Source organism: Myotis nattereri, assembly GCF_964212035.1.
Source record: "Myotis nattereri genome assembly, chromosome: 20".
In the NCBI taxonomy this organism is placed as follows: domain Eukaryota; kingdom Metazoa; phylum Chordata; class Mammalia; order Chiroptera; family Vespertilionidae; genus Myotis; species Myotis nattereri.
The window spans coordinates 776,056-801,162 of NC_138096.1; the positions used below are offsets into that span (position 1 = coordinate 776,056).

Consider the following 25,107-nt stretch of genomic DNA (forward strand, 5'->3'; position numbering starts at 1 on the left):
CTTCTTTCCACAACCCAGAACCCCCCACTACCTCCCCCCACACACAGCCCCGTCTCCAGGCTCTGCTGGGAGCCTCCCTCCAAACACACCTCCAGGCCATCGGCAGCTGGTCGCCCAATGTTTTAATGAGTTAAAGCACAGACAGCAGCCCCCCCAGCCCCCCACGTGCCCTCCGGGCCCTGTGCCCACCCAGGACCTGGGACCTCCTTCCTGTCCCCTCCCTGGGGTCGCAGCGGCCCAGCTCTTCCCTCCCAGGGCCCGGCCTCCCCCCTGCAGGCGGCTCCCCTGGGGGTGTTTTGGGGGGGGGGGAGAAGGAAGCAGCAGGGGGAAGGGGGAGTTCGCTTTCAGCCTGTCGGTCAGCCTGTGGGTGGGGCCGGAGGCTGGGTGTCCCCCGTTCCTCCTCTTTCCTGGGGGAACCTCCCAGAAGCCCCCCCTAGGCTCCGGTGCCACCCTCCTCCGTCCGACCCTCAGGACTGGCTCCCCGGCCGGCGTGGCGGGCGGCGTCTGTCCTCCGTGGCTGGGTGGCCGGGCAGGGCCATCGAGGGTGAGGCGGGCTAGGAGCTGGGATCTGCAAGGCACGGACACCAGGGCATCCAGCTGGTCCCCGAGGGGCAGCACCCTTGCCCCCCACCCGCTAAGTGGGATGCTCCTACAGCAAAGGGGTTAGGCCTGGGCTCTGCCACGGGGGTCGTGGGTTCGAATCCAGAACCACAAGGTGCTCTCTGAGCTCAGGCCAGTCCTTCCCGGGCCCCGGGCCGCCCTCAGCACCCAGACAGGAGGCACCTCTGTCAGTGGGGCTGCTGAGGGGCCCCCTGAGTGCCTGGCACAGAGGGCGCAGGGGGGAGGGGGTGCCTGGGCCGGAGCTGAAGGGACCATTTTTGTACCAAGGAAAATTCTGAATAATTAGAAGTGTTTAGGGTTATTGATTTGGCTGTTCAAACTATGAGATGTTCAAACTACGAGATTACTGGGGAGAAATTGTGTGTGTGTGTGTGTGTGTGTTTTGTTCATCCTCACCCGAGGATATTTTTTCCGTTGATTTTTAGAGAGAGTGGAAGAGAGAGGGAGAGACAGAGAGAAACATCGGTGTGAGAGAGACATCGATCGTTTGCCTCCTGCACGCGCCCGGACCAGGGCCGGGGAACCTGCCACCCAGGTCCGTGCCCTTGACTGGAATCGAACCCCGGACCCTCCAGTCCGCGGGCCGACGCTCTGCCCACTGAACCACACCGGCCAGGGCGAGAAATGTTTTCTTTGTAACCTAGGTGATCTGCGTCACCATGAAGAGGTTTACCAGCGAGAGAGCCGCCATGGCTTCGGGCACCGACGCCGAATGTGGGCATGTTTGCGGGGCACACACCACGCAAAGCCTCTCTCTCTCTCTCTCTCTGCCGACGCCAAGCATCGCTCATCCACAACACGGCCCAAAGACCACCTTACAGACCCGCCGACCGGGGGCCGTGGGGGGCCAGCGAGGGCCGGGTCCCAGGCCGAGTCCACGGCGGCCAGCCACCCCCGGGGGACCCCTGCAGGCAGCTGGCCACCCCCCGGCCTCCCGCCCCTCCCCTCTCCCAGCCTCGGCCAGGCCGGCGGGTACCTGTGACGAGGAGGGTGGCCGTGCTGACGGCCTGGCCCAGCGCGTTCTCGGCCACCGCCTTGTACAGGCCGCTGTCCTCGGGGCCCACGCCCGGGATGACCAGGGAGCACACGCCCAGCGTGTCGGTGCTGTACGCGCCGCGGCGGCCCTCCAGGCTCTCGCCGTTCCGGAACCAGGTGACGCGGGGCGGCGGGCAGCCCCGCACGGCGCAGCTCATGCAGCACTCGCAGCCCGCGGGGAGCAGGTGCGAGCGCAGGCCCACCAGGAACCAGGGCTTCTGGCTGCGGTCCGGCTCCCGGTAGCTGGCCGGCTTCGCCGGGACCTTGTCTGGAAGGGAAGCAGCGGGGACAGACGGGGGGCTCAGAGGGGGGCAGGCGGCGGGGGACAGGCGTGTCCTTCCTGCAAAGCGGGCCCCAGGCTTGCCTCATGCTTTTATTTTATTTTTTTTAATTAAAAAGAAACCAATATTTTAATTGATTTCAGGGAGGAAGGGAGAGGGAGAGAGAGAGAGAGACACATCCATGATGAGAGAGGATCATGGATCGGCTGCCTCCGGCACGCCCCCCACTGGGGATCGAGCCCGCAATCCAGGCCTGTGCCCTGACCGGGAATCGAACCCTGACCTCCTGGCTCATAGGAGCCACGCCGGCTGCAGGAGGGATTTTTTATTCTTTTAACCGCGAGCTAACACGGGTCCACTGGGGACACAGAGCAAGTCACAGGAGAACGCGTGGCAAGCCAGCATAGCCTGGCTTTTTGGGGTGGAACCTTCTGGGCATGTCTCAACTGTAGAAAATCCGCCCGATTCCATCATTGCTTTTGACACCAGGGGGCTGCATCGAAGGTCTCCTCTGGTTGGCTGGGTTTTCCGAGAGCCGCTCACCTCACTGCCTGCCCCCCGAGGGCATCTGGCTTCCCAGGCACCCACAGCCCCTGCGTTCTCCCCACGGAGGTGGGACCCCCACCCCGAGCCAGGGACTCAGAGGACCCGGTGCCTGGGGGGCAGGGGGCGGCCAGGAGAGGGGCAGCCACAGCTCCAGGCCGCCCGCTGGACTCCGGGTCCGGCGACACACGGAGACCCCACCCCCAGCTGCCCGGGGCCCCCGGATGGTGCCGTGTGCACGTGGGGCTCACCTCGCAGCCGCGGGAGGCACCAGGGCTGGCTGGCGTCCGAGGGCTCGCTGGCGCCCAGCTCGTTCTTGGCCACCACGCGGAAGTGGTACTCGTGGCCGGGGACGACGCCCAGGAAGGTGAAGCGGGTGGTGTGCACGCGGTCGGCCACCTCGCGCCAGGGCCCGTGGGCGGCGGAGCGCATCAGCACCGCGTAGTGCAGCGGGACGCCCCGGGCCTCGTCCGGCGACGGCTCCCACTCGGCCGTCACCGTCCCCGGCACGTTCTCCTGCAGGTGGACCGGCCCCGGCGCCTGCGGCCTTGCTGTTTTCATAGAAAAATAAAGAACGAGCCGGTGGGGGGGTTGGGGTGCGGTCCCCGCACAGCCAGGTGTATGTGGGGGGGCGCACAGCTGGGGCCTGGGGCCCGGGAGCCTCACCTGCCACCCGGAGGGCGAAGGTGTGGGTGGCCTCCTGCCCCTGTGGGCCCCTCAGCACCACGCAGTAGAGGCCGCTGTCCGAGAGGCCGGCCACGGGCACCAGGAGCTGGGTGAGGCCGTCCTTGGTGGACGTCACGCTCCGTGGCGACAGCGGCAGGCCGTCCTTCAGCCAGGTCACCTCGGGCAGCGGGGCCGCCTGGGGGACGAGAGGGGAGCGTGGGAAGGGATCGTTCCGGGGTGTCCATGGCCTGTGGGCAGGGCCTGCGGGGACCTGGGGCAGAGAGGGGGCTGGGAGGGGTGTGGGCGGGGCTGGGCCCTCGAGGAGACCCCTAACTTCCTTTTTTGGGTTGTTCATCCTCCCCCGAGGACATTATTCCATGGAATTTTAGGGAGAATGGAAGAGAGAGGGAGAGACCGAGAGAAACATCGATGTGATAGAAACACATGGACGGGTGGCCTCCTGCACGCGCCCCGACCAGGGCCCGCACTGGGGAGGAGCCTGCAACCGAGGTCCGTGCCCTTGACTGGAATCGAACCCGGGACCCTTTGGTCCGCAGGCCGAGGCTCTACCCACTGAGCCAAACTGGCTAAGGCCTCCCTCCCTCCCTGTGGCCTGAGGCCCAGCGCCAGCCCCGGTCAGAAGGGCACCGAGGGCCGAGCCTGGCTCCCTCGGTCGCTGGCAACGGCCCCTCCCCACCCCGTTCGGCAAAGACACTGACCTCGAAGCGAACGGGCACACGGATGGTGTCCCCCACTCGGACCACCAGGGTGTCCGTGGCGCTGGAGTCCACGAGGAACCTGGGACTGACTGCAACACACGTGACGGCCCGTCACCCCCTCTGCTGTCCGGTCACGGTCACCAGCCAGGCGGGCAGGGGAGCGGCGGGTGGGGGGGGGCGCGGAGGGAGGGGCGCTCACCTTGGGTGGGCATGGCCTGCACCACCACGTCCAGGGCGGCGGGCTGGCCACGGCCCCCGTCGTTCACGGCGACGACCCGCACGAAGTAGCCCTCCCGGGGCCGCAGCCCCTTGGCCGTGTAGGTGGTGCCGGGCACGGTGCCCGCGTGGCACGGGGCCCACTCCAGGCTGTCCGAGGGGCACAGCTCCACCACGTATCCCTGCGCCTCGTCCGCGTCCTGAGTGTCCGGCGGGGCCCAGCGCAGGCTGATGCTGGTGTGCGACGTGTCCGTGACCTGCAGGTCCCTCACGGGCCCGGGGGGTCCTGGCCGAGCACCGGGGGGGCGTGAGGCGTGGCACCTCCTCCAGGGAGCCTCCCCTGATTACTCCACTCACTCAGCAACCTGCCCCCCGCCCCCCAACCATCCCCATGATTCCTGCCACCTGGGACTTCCGCGGGTGACTTCTCCATCCCCAGGATCCCAGAGACGAGAATCCTGTATGTCTTTGTCCTGAGCTCTGAGCTGCTCGCCACCACTGCCTCTCACGGAAGCATCTAGATCTGCATTTCCCAGGCCTCTCAGCGAGGCCTTTTCTTTTTAAATTTAATATATTTGTATTGATTTCAGAGAGGAAGGGAGAGGGAGACAGAAACGTCCATGATGAGAGAGAATCATGGATCGGCTGCCTCCTGCAACCCGGGCCTGTGCCCCGACCGGGAATCGAACCCTGACCTCCTGGTTCACAGGTCGACGCTCAACCACTGAGCCACACTGGCCGGGCCTGGCCATTCCCTTCCGACGGTCCCTGACCCGCAGCCTCCTCTCCTGTCCCCCGGCTTCAGAGCTGCCCCCGGCTCCCCTCCACCCCCCTCCTCCCATGAGGGCTGCCGTCTCACTTACTCATGGGGTCCCGAGCGAAGACGGGGTCCGAGGGGGGCCCAGGCTGCCCGGGGCCGGCGGGAGCCACGGCCGTGACCCGGAACTCGTACTGGCAGTCGGGCCGCAGGTCCGTCACGGTCCACCTCCGCTCTGCGAGAGACCGCACGTTGGCGCCATGGGGGGCGGGACCAGGCGATGGGACACGGACAGTGCCTGGGCGTCCCGGGGCCCCACACGGGCCTGCCCTCCAGCCCGCGGGGGTGACCCAGACCTCGCCAAGGCGCAGCGGGCGCTGCTCAGGGGTCAGGCCCCCGATCCTTGCCACTGGCTGGCCGGGTGGCCATGGGCAAGCGCCTTCACCTGTTATCTTTGTTTGTTTGTGTTACTATACTAGGTGCACCGGCGAATGATGCGGGCTTTTCTCAATAGAGGGGTTACACACGTGTGGACATGTATGCGATTTGATGTGTGTGCTATGTGGCTGTATTGCTCCCTCAGGTGACCACTCGTCCCGACCGACGGCACCCGCACTTTCTGAGCAGCCCTTCAAAACGTGCGAAGACGTGGGAAATGGGGTCTCTGAATGGTCTGCCTCAAAACAAGAAAAGTTCTACTGGGACGGTCTCCACAAATGACCCGAAAGACGGGGGAAATGTGTAGCTAGTGATGGGCGTGACTTTGAACAAAGCACTTCTGATGTTTCTCTTGAAATTACCGTGTTTTCTTTGATGACAAAACCCGCATTACTAACCGGTACACCTAGTATTTTTATTGATCTTAGAGAGGAAGGGAGAGGGAGAGAGAGAAGCATCAGTGATGAGAGAGAATCATGGATCGGCCGCCTCCTGCATGCCCCACACTGGGGATGGAGCCCGCAACCCGGGCCTGTGCCCCGACCGGGAATCGAACCCTGACCTCCTGGTTCCTAGGTCGGTGCTCAGCCCCTGAGCCACGCCGGCCGGGCTAAACCTCTCCCCTGTGGATGAGACGCTCAGACCTGGGCAGGGGGTGAGCTGCCCAAGGTCAAGGGTGGACAGGGGTGGACAGGCTAATGGCTTCCACCCCAAGATGCCCCCCAGCCCGGGTCTCCCCTCTGAGCTATGGACACTGTAGCCACACGATTCCTTGTTGAGGGGGGGGGGGTGCGGGCAGAGGGGGCCGTCCTGGTGCCGTGGGTGCTGAGCAGCGTCTCTGCCCCCCTCACCCTGGACGCCCCTCCCCACCTTCTCCCCGCGTCCCCAGGGGCAGACACCCCCCGGGGAGACCCACGGCTCGGGGCCCATCTGGCCCGATGTCACCCCAGGACCTCGGAGCCAGGGGGCGCCCGGGGGACCGTGGAGGCCGAGGGGGGGCCGCTCACCAGGCACCGGCTGCTCGGTCACGGCCGCCCACGTGTTGCTTCCCTTCTTGCGCTTGTCGACCAGGTAGCCCAGGATGTGGGCGCTGCCGGGGCCTCGGGGCGCCGTCCAGCTCAGGGTGATGCTCTGGCTGGAGGCGGACAGGATGGCGGGGGCCGAGGGGGGCCCGGGGCGCGCTGGGGGCGGAGGAGGAGGGTCAGCGGAGGCTTAGGAAGGATCAGGGGGCCAGTGGGGCGTCTGGGGGGGCACGAGGCCCCCCACCCGGGCTCGCATGAGGGTCCCTTGCGTCCGCAGAGCCCTGGCTGGGAGGAGACCCCACATCTTGTTCCGGATCCTGAGTGACACGGGGAGGGGGCGCCTCCACGGTGCCCGCCGAGGACTCACGACCCTGCACAGTCCCTCCCCCCCCCCCGGCACAGTGGGGAGCCCGAGACGGCCCCCAGCCTGGCCCGAGCCCCCCCCACCCCCCTACGTCCGTCCTCTTACCCTCGGGAGCCACCAGCACCTCCTCCGACTCCAGGGCCTCGCCGGGCCCCTCGGAGGTCACCGCCCGCACGCGGAAGGCGTACTTCTTGCCCTGCTCCACCTGCGCGTCCGTGAAGCTGGTGGCGTCGGCGGGGGGCTCGCCCACCTTCAGCCACGTGCTCCGGCCGGCCTGCCGCCGCTCCACCACGTAGTGCTCCACGGCCCGGCCCCCGTCGTCCCGGGGGGGCCCCCAGCGGAGGCAGACGCCAGCCCCCCGGCAGTCCTGCACCTCCAGGGGGCCCTGGGGCGGCTGGGGCTTGTCTGGGACCCGGGGGAGGAGCAGGAAGAGAAGGGGCGTGAGGAGAGCTGGGGGGGAGCCTGCTGTACCCCCCACCCCGGTCAGCAAATAAGCCTGCTGTTGGGGGGAACCCCCAGAGAAGCCCAGGTAGGATCTAGAGGTGTCCCTGGTCTCTACCCCAACACAGACACATGTACACACACACACACAGCCACACACATACACAGCCACACATGTGTGTATGTAGTCACACACACATACACAAGTATGCACACACCATATGCACATGTGCGCACCTATGTTTGCACACACATGTCACATGCATATGTGCGCACGCATATATGCACACTCACATGTGCACACACGCCATATGCATGCACACGCATATATGCACACGCTCACACATATGAATGCACATGCCCAGGGAGGTGCCATGGAGAGCCCTCCTCAGGTCTAGGGCTCCCCCCCCAGGCTGCGGAAGGAACGGGCGGGGGGGGGCAGCTGCTTTGATCTTAAACAGCCAGCGGGCTGGGGGGCGGGAGGGTCAGCGCCGGGGCCCCGGGCCTGGGGGAGGCTGGGCAGGCACCTATGACGTGCAGGGTGAGCCCGGCCTGCACGGAGCCGCCCTGGCTGCGCAGCGTCACGCTGTACTGGCCGCTGTCCCTCCTGCTGGCGCTGGGGACGCACAGCCGCGCGAAGCCGTCGCCCAGGGCCACCTGCGCCCCTCGGCCCCCCGCGCCGTCCACCGCGGCCCCGTCCTTGGTCCAGGCCGCCTGCACCGGGAGGCGGCTCTCGAAGGCGATCTTCACGCTCAGCGGCTTCCCCGCCTTGACCACCAGCGGCTCCTGCAGCCTCTCCATCACGTCCGGAGCGATGACGGGCGGATCTAGGGGTGACACAGGGCAAGGGGGCAAGGAGACCGGGGCTCCAGGAGCCAGGGGGGGGCATAGCAGGGCTCAGAGACAGAAGTCTGGGCTAAGAGTGAGGAACCTGAGGGCTAATGGGGGGGTTGTCTGCAGCAGAAGGGTCCCGGGTTCGATTCCGGTCAAGGGCACATGCCCAGGTGGTGGGCTCGGCCCTCAGTAGGGGGCTGCAGGAGGCAGCCGATCAATCCATGAATTCTCCCTCATCATTCCTGTTTCTCTCTCTCTCCCTTTCCTGTCCTTTCTCTGAAATCAATTAAAAATATGTTAATTAATAAAGAAAATACAACCATCTTCTCAGATGGAGGGTGGGCTGGACACCGGCTGCAGACCAGCCTCACCCTCGGGTGCTTGCGTATCGCCCGGCGCTGACCGCCAGGCGGGCAGGGGCGGGCAGGGCCTCACCTCGGACGGTCAGGGTGGCCTCGCTCTTCTGGTCGCCGGCCACGAAGCTGTACCTCCCGGCGTGGGTGCCCTGCGCGTGGGCAATGAGCAGCCTGCGCACCAGGCCCTCCTGCTCGAAGACGAGTCCGTCCTGGGCGCTGAGCTGCAAAGAGGCCAGCAGCTGAGCCGGTCAGCCCCCCCTCCTCCCGCCCCCAGGCTCCTCCGGGCGTCCCCCGTCCCCCACCCCACCCCGGGGGCCGTCACCAATGCAATCGCAGGAGCCACCCTGACGGGCAGGCCAGCATCGAACGTGGTCCTGGGCCAGCCACGTGCTCACACCCCGTGAGCCGCCACCTCCTTGAGTGGTCCCTACAGCCTCTCGCAGGAGGTCCCGTCATCAGCCCACGTGAGAGGTGAAACCAGAGGCCTGAGCTCTGAAGCCCCAGGACACGCTCCCTCCCCAGAGCTCAGAGGTCATCCCGGGGCCAAGGGGTCTTGCCTGGTGAGGCGGACAAAGTGGCTTTTGTACGTGGCCTTAAAGGACACGTTGAACCCTAGTCGGTGTGGCTCAGTGGATAGAGCGTCAGCCTGCGGACTGAAGGGTCCCGGGTTCGATTCTGATCAAGGGCACAGGCCCGGGTTGCCGGCTCGATCCCCACGAGGGGGCGTGCAGGAGGCAGCCGATCCATGACTCTCTCATCATTGATGTTTCTCTCTCTCTCTCTCCCTTCCTCTCCGAAATCAATTTAAAAACTATTTTAAACGAAAGGACACGTCGAGTTCAACAGGCGTTGTTGGGACAGAAACCGCACTGGGGGCGGCTGAGAGCAGGGCGCGTGGGGGGCAGGGGTCGGGGCGCACAGTGGGTCTGCAATCCTGCGTGTTGTGAACACACTGGGCGGTGGGCTAAGCTCCCAGGTGCATTCAGAAGACGAAGAAGGACGCGTGGGCCTGGCCTGCTCTCTGCTTTCCCTCTGGCCCTGCCCCCGGCTGGGGGTGGCGGGGGTGGTGGGGGGCGGGCAGTACCTGGACTCCATCCTTAAACCAGGCGCCCGGTCCCAGGTCCCGGCTGAGGGTACAGGAGAGGGTGGCGGCCTCCCCCAGCCGCGCTTCCGTGTCAGCCAGCTCCCGGGAGAAGTGGCCCTGGGGGGCTGGAGAGACACACACAGAGGCTGGGGCCGTCACCCAGGGACCCCCCACGGCCCAGCCTCCTAGGCCCTGGCCTGCATGGCCCCTGGGGGCCCCCGGGTCCTGCCAACTGCCCTCTGCCCAACGCCCCCGCTCTTCTCAGCTGGGCATCTGGGGTGCAGGGTGGATGGAGGGCCCCCGAGTCACAGAGACGGGAGGCCCACAGCCTGGGGGACCCCCAGCGTGAGTCGGACTGCCCTGGGCTTTGACATCGTGTGTCCGGACGGATGCCCGGGGTGGGGGGGACCCCGAAGCCCCTTGGCCCGGATCCCACCTGCACAAGGAGGAGGCGGCTGCTTCCTGGCCCGGGAGGAGATGCCCCCAAATTGGGGGGCACCGGCAGGGACAGATGCCTGGCGCTGGAGGCGGACCTGGGAGAAGCGGGCGCCTGGCGGGCAGGGTCCCCGCGGGAGCCAGCCGGGCTGGGCACCTACCTCGGGCTTCTTCGCAGAAGCAGCCGGTGCCGATCTTGTGTCTGCCTCGCGGGCTCCGGGGGGCGTCCTGCCCGTGGCCCCCGCCGCCCGGCCTGCCCTCCGCGCCGCCTCTCCTGCTGCCCGCTCGGCTCCCGTCCTCACGCGGGGTCTCCCCGGAGCTCCCCGTGTCCTCTGCTCCGTCCTCTGCTCCGGGCCGCGGCCCCCGGCCTCCGGCCTCCTCCTGCGCCCGCCTCTCCGCGCCTCCAGCCGTGGCCCCCGCCCGCGTGCGGGACCTGCTCCCCCGCGGGGCCTCGTCCTCCGTCGGGGCCTTGTCAGCCTCAGCCCCCAGGGGCCCCCTTCCTCCTCTCCGTCCTCTGCCCGGCGGGGCCCCCGGGCCCCCGACGTCCGTGGGTCTGTCTCCAGAGTCTTTGCTGCCCAGGGGGCCATCCAGGCCGCTCCCGGCTCCGTCCACGTCCCGGGGGCCAGCGGGCCGGCGGCTTCCGGCCCCTGAGCCTCTGCTGTCCCGCACCCCCGGGCCCTGCCTCCCACCGGCCTCTCCCGGGCCGGCAGCCCCTGCCCGGTCCCTGGGTCCCCCCGATTCCTGGGTCCCCCCGAAAGCGGCATCGTCCACCCCGGAGCCGGGGGGCTGGCTCCCGGCTCCTGCACGGCCTCCGTCAAAACCCTGGTCTCCCCGGCCTGGGGCCCGAGCTCGGCTAACCCCCGGCCCATCGGCAGATGCCGACGCGGACTTGCCCCTCTGCCCGGGTCTCCGGCCTCCGTCCTGGGCCTCGCCTGTGCCTGTCCCCGAGGCGGCCGCCACCCCCCCACCTCCCAGCAGGGGGTCCCCCACGCCCTGAGGCCCTGGTCCCCCCTGGACAGCGGCTCCACCCCTGTCTGCTGTCCCCGCCCCTGCCCCTGCGTTCCCGGAGCCCTTTTCCCGCCTGGATCCCAGTGCCCCTGCCCCTGCCCAGGCCTCGCCCTCCACGGCCCCCGGACCATCAAGGCAGCCAGGAGCCCCCACGCCCCCGGCCTGACCTGCAGACCCGCCCTTCCCGCTGGGGGCCCCTCTGTCCCCGGGAGCCCCTGGGGCCCCTGAGGAGGCAGAGCCGCCGGCGCCCACCGCCCCGGGCAACCCCGAGCCCACCCCAGGGCCAGCCCCGTTCACCAGCTCCGGTGCCCTGGCCCCCTCGGAGCTGGGGCCACCGTAAGGCCCCTCTGAGGCCGCCCCGGACCCCGCCCCAGGCCCCCCGGCTTCTCGGCCTTTGGGTCCCCCCTCCTGTCCCGCTGAGGCCAGAGCGCCTGCTGACCCACGGCGCCCGGGGCCACCCCCCAGCCCGGTTTCCCCAGACCCTTCGGGGCCTCCCCTGTGACCTGCCTCAAGCCCTGACCCCACTCCCCCGGGCCCCCCGAAACCATCCTTAGGACCTGCTTGGGCCCCTGATCCCACTCCCCCAGGAGCCCCCAAACCATCCCTATGACCTGCCTGGGCCCCTGATCCCATCCCCCCAACACCCCCAATCCCATCCCTATGACCTGCCTGGGCCCCTGATCCCATCCCCCCAACACCCCCAATCCCATCCCTATGACTTGCCTGGGCCCCTGATCCCACTCCCCCAGGAGCCCCCAAACCATCCCTATGACCTGCCTGGGCCCCTGACCCCATCCCCCCAGGAGCTCCCAAACCATCCCTATGACCTGCCTCACTCCCTGACCCCATCCCCCCCAAACCCCCAATCCCATCCCTGTGGCCTGCCTCACTCTCTGACCCCATCCCTCCAACACCCCCAATCCCGTCCTTATAACCTGCCTGGGCCCCTGACCCCATCCCTCCAACACCCCCAATCCCATCCCTATGACCTGCCTGGGCCCCTGACCCCATCCCCCCAACACCCCCAGTCCCATCCCTATGACCTGCCTGGGCCCCTGACCCCATCTCCCCAACACCCCCAATCCCATCCTTATAACCTGCCTGGGCCCCTGACCCCATCCCCCCAACACCCCCAATCCCATCCCTATGACCTGCCTGGGCCCCTGACCCCATCCCCCCAACACCCCCAATCCCATCCCTATGACCTGCCTGGGCCCCTGACCCCATCCCCCCAACACCCCCAATCCCATCCCTATAACCTGCCTCGCTCCCTGACCCCATCCCCCCAGGAGCCCCCAAACCATCCCTATGACCTGCCTGGGCCCCTGACCCCATCCCCCCAACACCCCCAATCCCATCCCTATAACCTGCCTGGGCCCCTGACCCCATCCCCCCAACACCCCCAATCCCATCCCTATAACCTGCCTCGCTCCCTGACCCCATCCCCCCAACACCCCCAATCCCATCCCTATAACCTGCCTGGCCCCCTGACCCCATCCCCCCAACACCCCCAATCCCATCCCTATGACCTGCCTGGGCCCCTGACCCCATGCCACCAAGCCCCCCTGAGCCGTCTCTAAAGCCCGCCTCACCTGCTGGCCCCATCCCCCCAGACCCAGGCCCCCCTGACCCTCCGCCTCCATGGTGATGAGGCCCCAGAATCCCCGGTCCATCCCTGTGACCCCGGTCAGAACCCGGCCCGCTGCCAGGACCCTGGGCCTTGGGGTGCCCGGACTGGTCCCAGCCAAGGCCCCGGGTCCCCTCCCAACCGCCCTCTCCGCCCCCTCCGCCCCCCGCCCTCAGAGAGCCTGGCTCCGTGGCGCCGGGACCCCCAAAGCCATCTGCCCAGCCTCCTCCAGGAGCCCCCTTCGCCCCTCGATCTGCTCCCACATGCCCCTCCCCTCCGGCCCCCACGGTAGCGGAGGTCCCAAGGCCACCGCTGGGACGTCGCCTGCCCCCAGGGCTGGCCTCCCCGGGGCCTCCGGATGTGGCGCCCCAGGTTTCGGGACGCACCCCAGCCTCCTCCCCTCCCCCTCCCCCAGGGCCGCCTGAGCCGCCCCTGTAAGCGCCCCCCTCCTCAGCCTCTGCCCCCCCAGGCGCCCCAACACCCCACGCAGAGCCCGCCTCTCCCGGCGCCCACGAGCCATCGCCGGAACCAGCCCCACTTCCAGGGCCTGTTCCCCTGAAATACCCCGAGCCGTCGCCGTACCGGGACCCCACTAAGCCAGCCTCGGCACCCCCCTCACCTCTGGGCCCCCCTTCTCTGGAGCTCTGAGCCCCGTTCCAGAAATCCGGTCCAGACCCCGTGGCCCCTGGGCCTCCTGCTCCCTCCGCGCCTCCCTGGGTGCCCCAGGGCCCCTGAGCACCCCGGCCTGGAGCCCCCATAAGCCCGTGGCTGCTGCCATCGCCCCCCTGGCCAGACCCCATCAGCCCGGGCGCCTGGGTACCACCCACACCCCCTCTCCCTCCTCCAGGCCCAGGGTGGGCCCCTGCCTGGCTGAGGCTGGACCCCATGTCACCCCAAGGCCCTGGCCCCTGGCCCTCTCCTCCCCAGCCCCCGGGACCTCCTGGGCCTCCCTCCTGCCTCGAACCCTCAGGACCCCCGCGCCCCCAGAGGGGGTCTTGGCCCCCAGGTATCACGGGGCCCTGGGAGCCCTGGCCTGCGGGCATCTGTCCTGGAGACAGCCATGGTCCCCCGAGACCCCTGGCGTCCACGGAGTCCTCATCACCCCGTCCCCCGGAGCCCCAGGACCCAGGGCCTCTGCCTGCCTCGGAGCTGGGGGACCCCAGGGCCCCAGGACCTCCGGCCACACTGCCGTCCCCAGACCCCCCCAGGCCGGCCCCGCTGCCCCCGGCGCCCCAGGCCGCTCCGCTCCCCCTTTCCCGGCTCAGAGCATCCTCACCCCTGCCCCCGCCCAGGCTCTCCCCCTGCAGGAAGCTCTCCATGCCTTCCCCTTCTGCCCCCGACCCCTCAGGGCCCGACCGCGGCCCCTGCAGGGCCCCCTTGCCTGTCCCGGGTCCCAGCTGAGCACCCCAGAGCTGTCCCCTGCTGTCCCCACTGTCCTCCTGTCCTTCCCCACGGCCCCCCAGTCCTCCCGCCCCCCAGCCCCCCATCGGCCCGCCGCCTCTGTCCCCATCGCCGTCTCTGCCACCGTCGAGCTCGTGACCTCCCGTGAGGCCCAGCCCTGACCCCGTGCCTTCTCCCTGGGACTGGGGCCCCCCCGGGAGGCTCGTGTCCCAGCCCCCCTCCCCGTCGAGCTGGTTGTCCCCGGAAACAGTGGCCGTGAATCTGTCCGCTTCCAGAAAGCCCTTCCCCGCCTGCCCCGGGCCCCAGGCGGCCCCGGCTGCCCCCTCGCCCCCCATCGAGGGGTAGCTGTGCCCACCAAGGCCACCTCCGTCCAGGCCGGCTGGGAGCTGGCGCCCAGGATCCCGCCCGGCCCCCCCGGGGGCGCCCCCCCGCTCTCTGGGAACCCCCCGCTGGCCGCTGGCCCGCCTGGACCCTTCGGCGTCTGAGGCCGGGGCTCCTTGCCCCTGAGCTTGGTGGTCAGCGCTGGTGGTCAGAGGGCCTTGATCCTGCCCAGCTGTGGACGCCACCGAGAGAGAGAGAGAGAGAGAGAGAGAGAGAGAGAGAGAGAGAGAGAGAGAGAGAGAGAGAGAGGAGGCTGTTAACGGGGGCCGACGGTCAGCAGTCCCCACACCCCTGCTTGTCCTGACCCCCAGGTCCTGGCAGAGGGACCGGCTGCCCGTCGGAGCAGGGAGCCCGGTGGGCCAGGCAGTGATGGGGACGCGCCACCCCTGCTCCCAGCCCCGCACCCACCCCCACAGCCGAGTGGCCCCCGAGGATTTGGGGGGGAAATGCAGGAGCCGGAGTCACTTGCTTATCAAACTGTCAGGAGGCAGAGCCGCGGCGTAGTTTGTTAAAAGACCTACGTGGCCCTGGCCGGCGTGGCTCAGTGGATAGAGCCTCGGCCTGCGGACCGAAGGGTCCCGGGTTCGATTCCCGGTCAAGGTCACATGCCCGGGTTGCGGGCTCGATCCCCAGTAGGAGGCGTGAGAGAGGCAGCCGATCAGCGACTCTCTCTCATCGTGGATGTTTCTCTCTCTCGCTCCCTCTCCCTTCCTCTCTGACATCAATAAAAAAAGAGTTTCATGGCATTTGACCAGTTTTCAGAGATAATAAAAAAATAAAAGACCTACTTGCCCTGCTGGGGCCTTAACCATTTTACCGTCTCCTGTCCAGTTTACCGTCCCCTGGGACCCCCTGGAACCCCAAACCCCTGGGAGGGGGCGGGTCACAGGTGTTCTATGGCCTCATCCAGGGGCTCCTCGTCCACCGAACCTGGGCCCCCAGGGCCACTGAGTCACCCCAAGGCCCAGAGGCAGCTGAGAGGGGCTGGCTGGCTGGGAAGGGCCCAACCGCAGTGGGTGGCGGCACATCCCCGCCCGCCCCCGGTGCCCTCCTGGGCCTGACGTCCCCCCGCCCCACCCCCCGCGATGGAGGTGGGGGAGGGTCCACTCACTTTCAACCACCAGCCAGGCGCTGGAGACGTGGAGCCCGGTGTCCAGGGAGTAGGGGCCCATGTCCGAGAGCCGGGCCCCCCTCACCACCAGCTGGTGGGTCAGCCCGTCGGGGGACACGGACGCCTCGTACTTGTCGCTGGGCTGCAGCGGCTGGTGCTTGAAGTGCCAGGCGGCCTGGGGGCAGGGGTTGGACAGCGTGCACGCGAACACGGCGTCGCCCCGCTCCTCGCAGCGGGCCTCGGACAGCGGGACCAGCACACGGGGCGGGATGGCTGGGGGGAGCGGGAACGGGGCTGTCAGCCCGCCCGCCCGCCCGCCCTGTGGCAGGTGTGACCGCCCCGCCCGGGTGCGGCCGGCCGTCGGAAACCCAGGCGGCTCAGACACACACACACACACACACACACACACACACACGTCATCTCAGAGGGTCCCCTGGCACCCCCGTGTGGGTCAGAGGGGTTCCCATTAGCCTGTGAACAGAAAGATGGGACCTGGCCAGTGTGGGTCAGTGGCTAGAGCATCGGCTTGTGCACTGGAGGGTCCCAGGTTCAATTCCCGGGCAGGGCACAGGCCTGGGTTGCGGGCTCGGACCCCAGTCGGGGGCGTGCAGGAGGCAGCTTGTCAATGATTCTCTCTCATCAGTGATGTTTCTCTCTCCCTCTCCCTTCCTCTCTGACATCAATAAAAATTTATTAACAGAGAGAGAGAGAGAGAGAGAGAGAGAGAATACCGACCTCGGATGTGTGGTCCCCACCCCGCGATCATCGTCCCGTTCAGCTCCCCCGCCCGTGGCGCCGCCGTGGCCCCCCCGACCCGCCCGCCCCGGCTCCCGCAGGCCCGCTCACCGCTGGCCTCCAGCTCCGTGGAGAAGACCTCGGCGTCCTCCACCTTGACCTGGTAGAGGCCGGCGTCCTCCGGCCACAGGTCCTGGATCTGGAAGTGGTAATGTTTGCCCAGCCGCCGCACGCTGCGCTTGGCCTGGCTCTCGGAGCTGTAGGGGACCATCTCCCCGTCCTGCGGCAGGAGAGGAAGAGGGGGTTCAGGGCCTCCGCGGGTCCCCACGACCTCCTGTCCCGCCCCCACCCTGGCAGCAGCCGGCACTTGTCTCCCACGGGCCCAGGCACTGGCCCGGACGACATATTCCCGGGACTTAAAGGGGCTGGGGCAGGGGGAGAGCCGGGGGCCGGGGGGAGGGGGGGTCGTGCAGAGCAGGCCGGGAGGGATTAAACCGTCCACGAAGGTGCGTGACTCGGGCCACAGGGCAAATTACCTGCTGGAGAATCACCTAACACTTAGGTGCCCACGGGGGGCCGGGCACTGTTTTAGGGGCTTGGGACGGACCATCAGGGGATAAAACAGACCAGGGTCCCTGCTCCCAGGGAGCTGAAGTTCTATGGGGGAGACACTAAGCACCATCTATCTATATAAAAGGCTAAGTAACCGACTGTCCGACCGTCCAACCGTCCGTCCGACCGGCCGGCCGGCACACATGACGTGCGCTGGCAATTTAAAATAAACGTTGACTCGCGCATGTGCGATCCATGTAAAGCTCTCGCTGGCAAAGAGCGATATTAAAATATTTTGTATTTTGATTTTATAATACTGCATTCTATGTACTGCTTTGACATGTAGTTTTTTGCAGCGATGTAATTACCGCACGGATCTTCGATGCGCACGAATCCGTGCACCGGGCCACGAGTAAGTAGATAATACAATGGACGTTAGAACGAGGTAGAGCTGCCCTGGCCGTCTGGCTCCGCCGTTGGAGCGGCGAGAGAGAATCATGGATCGGCTGCCTCCTGCACGCCCCCTACTGGGGATCGAGCCCGAAACCCGGGCGTGTGGCCTTTGACTGGAATCGAACCCGGGACCCTTCAGTCCGCAGGCCGACGCTCTATCCACTGAGCCGTGTCCTGGCTGGAGAACCCAGTGGTTCCATGAGAGTAAGAGTCTACACCAAGGTCGGACCCGACTCCAAGCAGGAACTCCAGGGGACACGGGGCTCACACCTGTGCGCTCAGCTATTCCTGGCGGGGGGCAGGAAACCCACAGTCCCTGCCCCCAGGACCCGCAGACCCCTGCCAGCGGCCCCCCAGCCACACCTTGTACAGGTAGACATTGCTCTCGGGGTCCTTGAGGTCCAGGTCCAGTTCAAAGAACGCCACCCCCTCCTTGGTGACCTTCATCTGTTTCGTGTTGGAGACGGCGTTGACGTACTAGGGGAGACAGACCCACCGGGGAGCTCTCTTCAGGGCACTGCAACCCCTCAGGCCCCGGGCCCCCCAAATCCCAGGCAAACAAGCATGTCCCGCTTCGCAGGGGGGAGGCGTGAGCCCCGTGGAGCAGGGACTTCTCCGAGATTCGACAGCAGGTTGGGGAGGGGAGCAAGAAGGGACCCAGGTGTCCGGGGCGCCGAGGACACAGAAGGGCTTGGTGTTCATCAGTGGATCCATCTAATAAAAGTGAGCTGAGCACCTCCTGGGGGGAAAGCCCTGTGCTGGGTCCGGTGTTGAAGCAGGTGAGAGAGCGTGGAGGAAAGCGAGCTGAGGCCCCAGGCGGGAGGTCTGATCAAAGGCCATTTTCTGGAGGATGAAAGCTACGTGTTTTGTGTTTCCAGAGGAAACATTAGGTTTGGACTCCAGGTAGGTTCGACTCGGGAAAGAGCTTCCTGAACAGGTTGTAAATGCCGGAATGAGCGCGCCGATGGGAACTAAAATTCCCTGCACGGGAAGCCTTTGGGAATAAGACAGGCCCCCAAGGTCTGTGATGGTGAGGGAAAATGGTGATGGTGATGGTGACAGTGATGGTGGTGATGATGGTGATGGCGGTGATGGTGATGGTGGTGATGATGGTGATATTGGTGATGGTGATGGTGGTGATGGCGATGGTGATGGTAGTGATGATGGTGATGATGGTGATGGTGATATTGGTGGTGATGATGGTGGTGGTGATGGTAGTGATGATGGTGATGGTGGTGATATTGGTGATGGTGATGGTGGTGATGGCGATGGTGATGGTAGTGATGATGGTGATGATGGTGATGGTGATATTGGTGGTGATGATGGTGGTGGTGATGGTAGTGATGATGGTGATGGTGGTGATATTGGTGATGGTGATGGTGGTGATGGCGATGGTGATGGTAGTGATGATGGTGATGATGGTGATGGTGATATTGGTGGTGATGATGGTGGTGGTGATGGTAGTGATGATGGTGATGGCGGTGATGGTGATGGTGGTGATGATGGTGATGGCGGTGATAATGGTGGTGGTAGTGATATTGGTGATGGTGATGGTGGTGATGATGGTGATGGTAGTGATATTGGTGATGGTGATGGTGGTGATGGTTATGATGGTGGTGGTGATGATGACAGTGATGGTGGTGATGGCGATGGTGATGGTAGTGATATTGGTGATGGTGGTAATGGTGTTGGTGATGGTGGTGATGGTGATGATGGTGGTTATGATGGTGATGATGGTTGTGATGGTGATGATGATGGTGGTGGTGATGTTGATGATGGTGATGATGGTGGTGGTGATGATGATGGTGGTGATAATGGTGAGGGTACAATGATTATGGTGATTGTGATGGTGGTGATGATGGTGGTGTTGATATTGATGATGATGCTGGTGATGCTGGTGATATTGGTGGTGGTGATGATGGTGGTGGTGATATTGGTGGTGGTGATGGTGGTGGTGGTGATGATGGTGATGGTGGTGATGGCTCCCAGGAAACCCTTGCTATGTGTCGGGCACTCAGCCAGGTGTGTCCAGCGCCCCCTCTCGCACCCCCTCTCCACAGCCCTGTGAGGTACCTGTGACCCTAACACCCCCGTTACCAGCAAGGAAACCAAGACACAGCAGCCCTCACTTCTCCAAAGCCCAGAGTTAGTATCGGGGCAGGTCCAAGGCCAGGACGTAGGCTCGGAAACCTGGGTCCCTGGCCAGATGCCGCAGGGAGGGCTCGGTGAGGGCGGGCGGCCGGGCTGCAGGCCCAGCTCCGGGGGCCCCACGGGGGTACCTGCGCCATCCTGTCGTCGCGCTCCCGGCGCATCTTCTCCAGCTTGCGCAGCATGCCGCGGAAGTCCGCGATGCCGTACTGGATGCACAGCCGCTCATAGTCCTTCCGGTCGGCCGACATCAGCAGCTGCCACACCTGCTCGGGGTCCATCTTCTTCTTGGGAGGCGGGGCGCTGGGGAGCAGGGCCGGCGGGTCAGAGGCCAGGGGAGCCTCAGGAGCGGACACCCCCAGGGGCCCTCCCTGCACCCCGGGAAAGGGACACACAGACTGGGGCCTGGGACCCACCACCTCTCCAGCTTCCTGGGAGGATCCCGCGAGATGCCTTTGGGGGCAATGGTCCTATTGCTTTAAACGCACTCTCCTGGCGGACCACCCCGTCGCCCCAACGAGCCAACCAGGCCCCAGAGGGGAGCTCAGAAGTGGCAGAAGGGCACCCCGTGTGCCCACCAGTGAGCATCCCTCTTCCCACCTTACCTGCGGTCCAGCCGCCCTGCCCCTGCTCAGGGCTGAGCGAGGGCTGAGCCCCAAGTGCTCATGGAGGCAGCTGGGGATGGGGACCCCCCCCCGCACGGACCCCCACACCCACCTTTTCCTCAGCGTCCTCCGCAAGTCCATCAGCTCCTTACTGAGGTCTGCAAAAGGAAGGCAATGAGGCCCCGCCCCCAGGGAGCGGGCGGGTGAGGAGGGGATGGGCGGAGGCCGTGTGGTCCGTGGCCAACAACACGGAGCTGTGGAAAGGGGCCCTCACGTGGCCCGGCCCGTGTGGCTCAGTGGTTGAGTGATGGCCAGTGAACCAGGAGGTCACGGTTTGATTCCCCGTCAGGACACATGTCCGGGTGCGGGCTCCATCCCCAGGAGGGGGCGAGCTGGAGGCAGCCGATCCATGATTCTTTCTTCATTGATGTTTCTCTCTCTCTCCCCCTCTCCCTTCCTCTCTGATATCAATAAAAAAAAATCTATATTTTTAAAAGATCAAAAGGCACCCTCCTGTGGACTGGACCCTTATGGCCTCTGTGGGGGGCCCAGGCAAGTGGGGGGGGGCGCCAGGCAAGGAATAGCCCACCCCCCAAAAGCCCCAAGGATAATCCTTCGACCTACCCTCCTGGGGTTCCGTGTTTCTCTTCCGCTTCTTCCGAAAGCCAACTGCACCGTCGGGGAGGAGCGGGGAGTCCATGTGGGCAGGGAGGGGAGAAGCCAGACACATTGATGGTCTCCCCAAGACGGCTGAGCACCGGCCAGGGTCCCGACCCCCCTCCCCATCCCCTGAGGCGTGGGGACAGCCCAGCAGCTGGGATGAGCGGGATGGAGGGCCTGCCCGTCAGACACGTGGATACCCCAGAGCCTCAGGGGGACCCCTCCCTCAGGGGCCAGGGACCCCTGGGGCCACAGCTGAGCCCCATCTGAGGGGCAGCTGCTCTCTCCTCCCCTGAGAGCTGCCATCTCAGGGTGAGGCCCCACTTTGCCAACCAGCTGTGTGGCTGGACCTGCAGCCATTCACAACCCCCGTCTCCATCACTTACGCCCCCCCTTTCCCCCATCTCCCCAACAGCGAGGCCTCTGACTCCTCTTGGGCACCCCAAGGGCCTGAGCACCGATGAGGCAGGCGGGGTGCGGGGGGGGGACCCCACCTTCGATGACGGTGAGCCGTGCGGAGCACACGGCCTCTCCGTACGGGTTCACGGCGACGCAGTAGTACTTGTCCGTGTCCTCGCCTGTCAGCTTGTTGATCTGCAGGGGGTGCCAAGCATGGGGATGGGGGGTGGGGGGCTGGCACTCCCCCTCCCCTGTTACTCGGCCTGGCTGTGGGCTAGGCCCCCCCAGGGGTGGGGAACGTCGGCCCGAGGGCCATATGAGGCCCGAGAAATCATTGGGTCTGGCCCCGCCAAGGCATTAGACGTGAGCTCGTTAAGTATTTGACCACGCAGGGCAGGCTGGCTTTTAAGCGGATCATTGCGTACGGCCCACGAACGATGTTATAAAGATCCAAATTGCCCGGCCGGCGTGGCTCAGGGGTTGAGCGTCCACCTAGGAACCAGGAGGTCAGGGTTCAATTCCCGGTCAGGGCACAGGCCCGGGTTGCGGGCTGGATCCCCAGAGTGGGGCGTGCAGGAGGCGGCCGATCCATGATGCTCTCTCATCACGGATGTTTTTGTCTCTCTCTCTCCCTCTCCCTTCCTCTCTGAAATCAATAAGAATATATTTAAAAAAGAAAAAGAAAAAAGAAAGTAGCTTGTCAATCAAAGACGGGGTGCCCCTGGGCTTGTCACCGGGCCACCTGACTCCATAGCTTTCCTCATGCGTCGGTCACAGCGCCCCCAGGTGGTCGGGGGAGGTACTGCGAGCCTGCCCGGCCCACACCTGCCTCCGGCCACCTGGAGCCTCAGAGCCCAGTCCGGCCTCCTGGACGCAGGGAGTTGAGTGGACGCAGCCTCCTCTGGGGACTGGGGGTGCGGGGGAGGCCGGGGAGCCCCTGGAGGGGCCGAAGGAGACGGGGGGTGGTTCTCACCTGCAGCGCGTGCTCCCTGCTGCCCGGGGCGGAGAGCAGCTGGTACTTGCTGGAGTTGCTGAGGTCCCCCTGGCTGCTCTGCCAGCGCACCTGGGGCACGGGCTCCCCGCAGACCACGGCCCGCAGGACGGCGTTTCTCCCTGTGCCAGAGCAGCGGGCGGGGGGCGGGGGGGGGGGGGGACAGGACGGTTGCTTTATCCAGCTGCCTGCTGTGTGCTACCCTCAAGGCTCCAGGCATCCCGCCCGCCCCCCGCACCCCGTGTCAGGAAGGGGGCCTGGCCAACGTCCCCGACTCAAGGGCACGAGCAGGCTCCCAGTGCCCAGTCCCCATGCCCAGTCCTGGGTGCCCGGTCCCCGCCTGGCAAGAGCCGGGGGGCCTTGAAGGCCACGGTGAGTGAACAGGGCCCGGGAGGGAAGGACCTTTTCTTGGGCCTGAAGGACTCTCCCAAGTCTGGGGGGGTGGGTCTTTTTGTGGGTCCGTGTCACTCTCTGAGCGGGAGGGACAGCCACAGGAAGGGGTAGCTCTTGGGTGCCCGGAGGCGCTGGTCCTGAGACACGGGGCCTGGGCCTCAGGGAGACCCCAAGCTGGGGCAGCTCTCCCCCAAGGCCCCCTCTGCTCGCCCCCACCCAGTGTCCATTCCCTAGACCCTTACATCGCCTTCTGGGGACCCAGGCAGGCCCCCCCTTCCCCTCCCCAGTGCAGGCAGATGTGGCCTGGCTGGTGAGGACTTGGGGACGGGGGCTGTGCACGCTGGAGGCGGGAGCGGGGTTCCCTCAGGGCCCCCCCCCCCGACACCGGGCCTCACCCTCGGCCAGCGCCATGGTGACCGGCTTCTGCTCGAAGTCGGGCAGGCTGCACCCCTCGGGGACCTCGTCCACCAGCTGCCGGGTGGTCACCCCGTGCTTCTTGACCGACTTCCCTGTGGACACGGGAGACAGGGAGATGGGCCTGCGCCCCCCTTCGTGAGGGGCCCTCCCCACAGGGGAGAACGGATGGCGGACAGGCTCCCTGGCCCCGTGCTGGGCGGGACAGACGCGCAGCTCCAGCCTGTGGGAGGCACGTCTGACTTTTTTAGGGGACCCCTGGGGAGCCCCCGGGAGTGTCCCTGGGAGAAGCTGGAGAAGGAGAGGGGGAGGTGCACCTGGCCGGGAAGCAGGACCTGCATGGGGAGGTGGGGGAGCATGGGGGCGGGGCTCTGAACCCTTTAATTTTTTATCTTTTCAGAATATATTTGTATTGATTTCAGGGAGGAAGGGAGAGGGAGAGAGAGGAACATCCATGATGAGAGAATCATGGGTCGGCTGCCTCCTGCACGCCCCCCACTGGGGATCCCGTGCAACGCGGGCGTGTGCCCTTGACCGGGAATCCAACCGTGACCTCCTGTTCACGGTCTGATGCTCCACCACTGAGCCACACCGGCCAGGGGGACCCTTTATTCAGGAAAACAACTCAAAACCCCAAGTGGAACTGTGGGCACAGGTGAGCTCCCAGGGCCCTGAGCCCCGCCCGCCCCGCCCCTCACCTGCCATGGTCTGGCTCCCGGGCTTCTGAGGGTGGCGGGCGATGGGTCCTGGGAACAGGAGGAGGAATTGGTTCTGGGCGGGCAGGCGGTCGGCACGTCTCCCCCCCGCCCTCCCCCCACAGCATCAGGGCACCGGCCCGTATCTGGGGGGACCCGGGTCCAGTTGCCGCTGCCCCCAGAAGCTTGTCCAACCCCAACGAACGCTGCCGATGGGTTTCCTGCAGGTCCCTGGCCCTGGCGACACCCATCTCCCGGAGGCTGGGGGGCTCCTATGCTGCCCAGTGGCCCAGGCACGGGAGACAGGTGGGCTGAGCTCTCACCCCGTGCGGTGGCCTGGCCCCCGGGGGGAAGCCCAGGGCGAGGCCCCTCCTCAAGCCTCAGGAGCCCAAGCCCCCGGCTTCCAGGGTTTTCCTGCTCCGACAGCCTGGTTCCCTCGACTTTTTTTAAAAAATATACTTTTATTGATTTCCGAGAGGAAGCAGGTGTGGGGGTGGAGGGGGAAGAGGAGGGGAGAGAGAGAGAGAGAAACATCCATGATGAGAGAGAATCATGGGCCGGCTGCCTCCTGAGGATCGAGTCCGCACCCGGGCCTGTGTCCTGACCAGGAGTTGAACCTCGACCTCTTGGGTCCAAGGTCGATGCTCAACCACTGAGCCACACGGGCCGGGCTGGCGGCCTTGACCTTGGGCGTGACGTTCTCAGGGACACACACAGGCTTCCCAGGGGGCCCGGCAGCCCCTCCCTCCCGCCTTCAGCCCTTCTGGGCTCAGCCCGTCGAGGGCCAGGCCTGCAGGAAGCCCCCCACTTGTCTGCCCCCAGGCCCTGGTCCCCGTGAATCCGTCTGCCCCCCGAGGCCGGCGAGGTATCACGTCAGGAGGACAGGTGCCCCCAGCCTCTTCCCACCACCCGTCCCCCCAGCTTCCTCTCGCTCGGTCCGGTCCATCGTGGCCGCGGGGAAGTGCCCCCCGGGAGAGGGCACAGGCTCTGGGCCGGGAGAGACCCCTGAATGGAGGGAAGGGGCCGTCTTGAAAGGGTTCCCCAGCGGTCCCGCCCCCCGACGGGGCTGTCCCTGCTCGGTGGCCACAGCGTTCCGTTCCCCAGATGCCGTTTCCTGCCGGGAGCCCTGTCCTGGGGGTGGGCCGGCCTGACACGGCACATTCCTGCACACGCGGCCCATTCCCTTTCACAGCTGCCCACCCGCTGCCTCGCCGGCCCCGACACGCAGGAATGCCGCGGTGCGCCAGGGTGAGCTGGCCCGGTCACAGGGCCACCACCACCGTGTGAGCCGCGGGCGGGCGGGGAGTCACGAGGGAGCGCCAGGGCGGAGGGCGGCTGCCAAGCTGGCAGCCGGGCCCCGTCCCACCCCCGCCTGCGAGGGCCACCTGGCCCCCGGCCGGGACCCCACCCTGGAGCCCGGGTCTCCTAGCTGTCACCTCCCTCACCTGTCATCATCGCCACCAGCCTGGCCGTTAGTCACCGTGAAGAGCTGGTGCTAACCCAGCCCCGGCTCCCAGCTGCCCCCCCCCAGCCGCTCGCCACCCCCCCTTCCCCGCTTCTAGGGCGCAGCCGACAAGGAGCGAGGCGCCGAGCCCTACGCACGGGATCGGGGGGGTTCCCACGTGAAGCCGGGTCACCCTGGGGAGCCCCCTTCTCTTCAGGAAGAAGCCAGACTTGGTGCAAGGTCAAGGCCACATGGGCGAGAGCTTGGCTGGCTGGTTG

At 66.4% G+C, this 25,107-nt stretch overlaps 1 protein-coding gene across 1 annotated transcript; it reads right to left on the minus strand.

The window, feature by feature from the left end:
* Nucleotides 1-102: 102 nt before the first annotated feature.
* On the minus strand, nt 103-24,840 carry IGFN1 (immunoglobulin like and fibronectin type III domain containing 1; the record flags this gene model as incomplete). Its single annotated transcript, XM_081114505.1, has 26 exons — nt 103-568; nt 1,598-1,924; nt 2,732-3,031; nt 3,147-3,342; nt 3,866-3,954; nt 4,065-4,367; nt 4,945-5,073; nt 6,284-6,457; nt 6,768-7,067; nt 7,631-7,930; nt 8,373-8,514; nt 9,378-9,502; nt 9,974-11,145; nt 11,881-11,975; nt 12,618-13,192; nt 15,341-15,613; nt 16,187-16,355; nt 17,444-17,557; nt 19,360-19,531; nt 19,946-19,991; nt 20,458-20,502; nt 20,988-21,087; nt 21,866-22,005; nt 22,672-22,785; nt 23,389-23,436; nt 24,831-24,840. 26 exons carry the CDS (start codon nt 24,838-24,840, stop codon nt 555-557), a joined length of 5,472 nt encoding a protein of 1,823 aa, XP_080970631.1. The 3' UTR covers nt 103-554.
* Between the last annotated feature and the right edge of the window lie 267 nt (nt 24,841-25,107).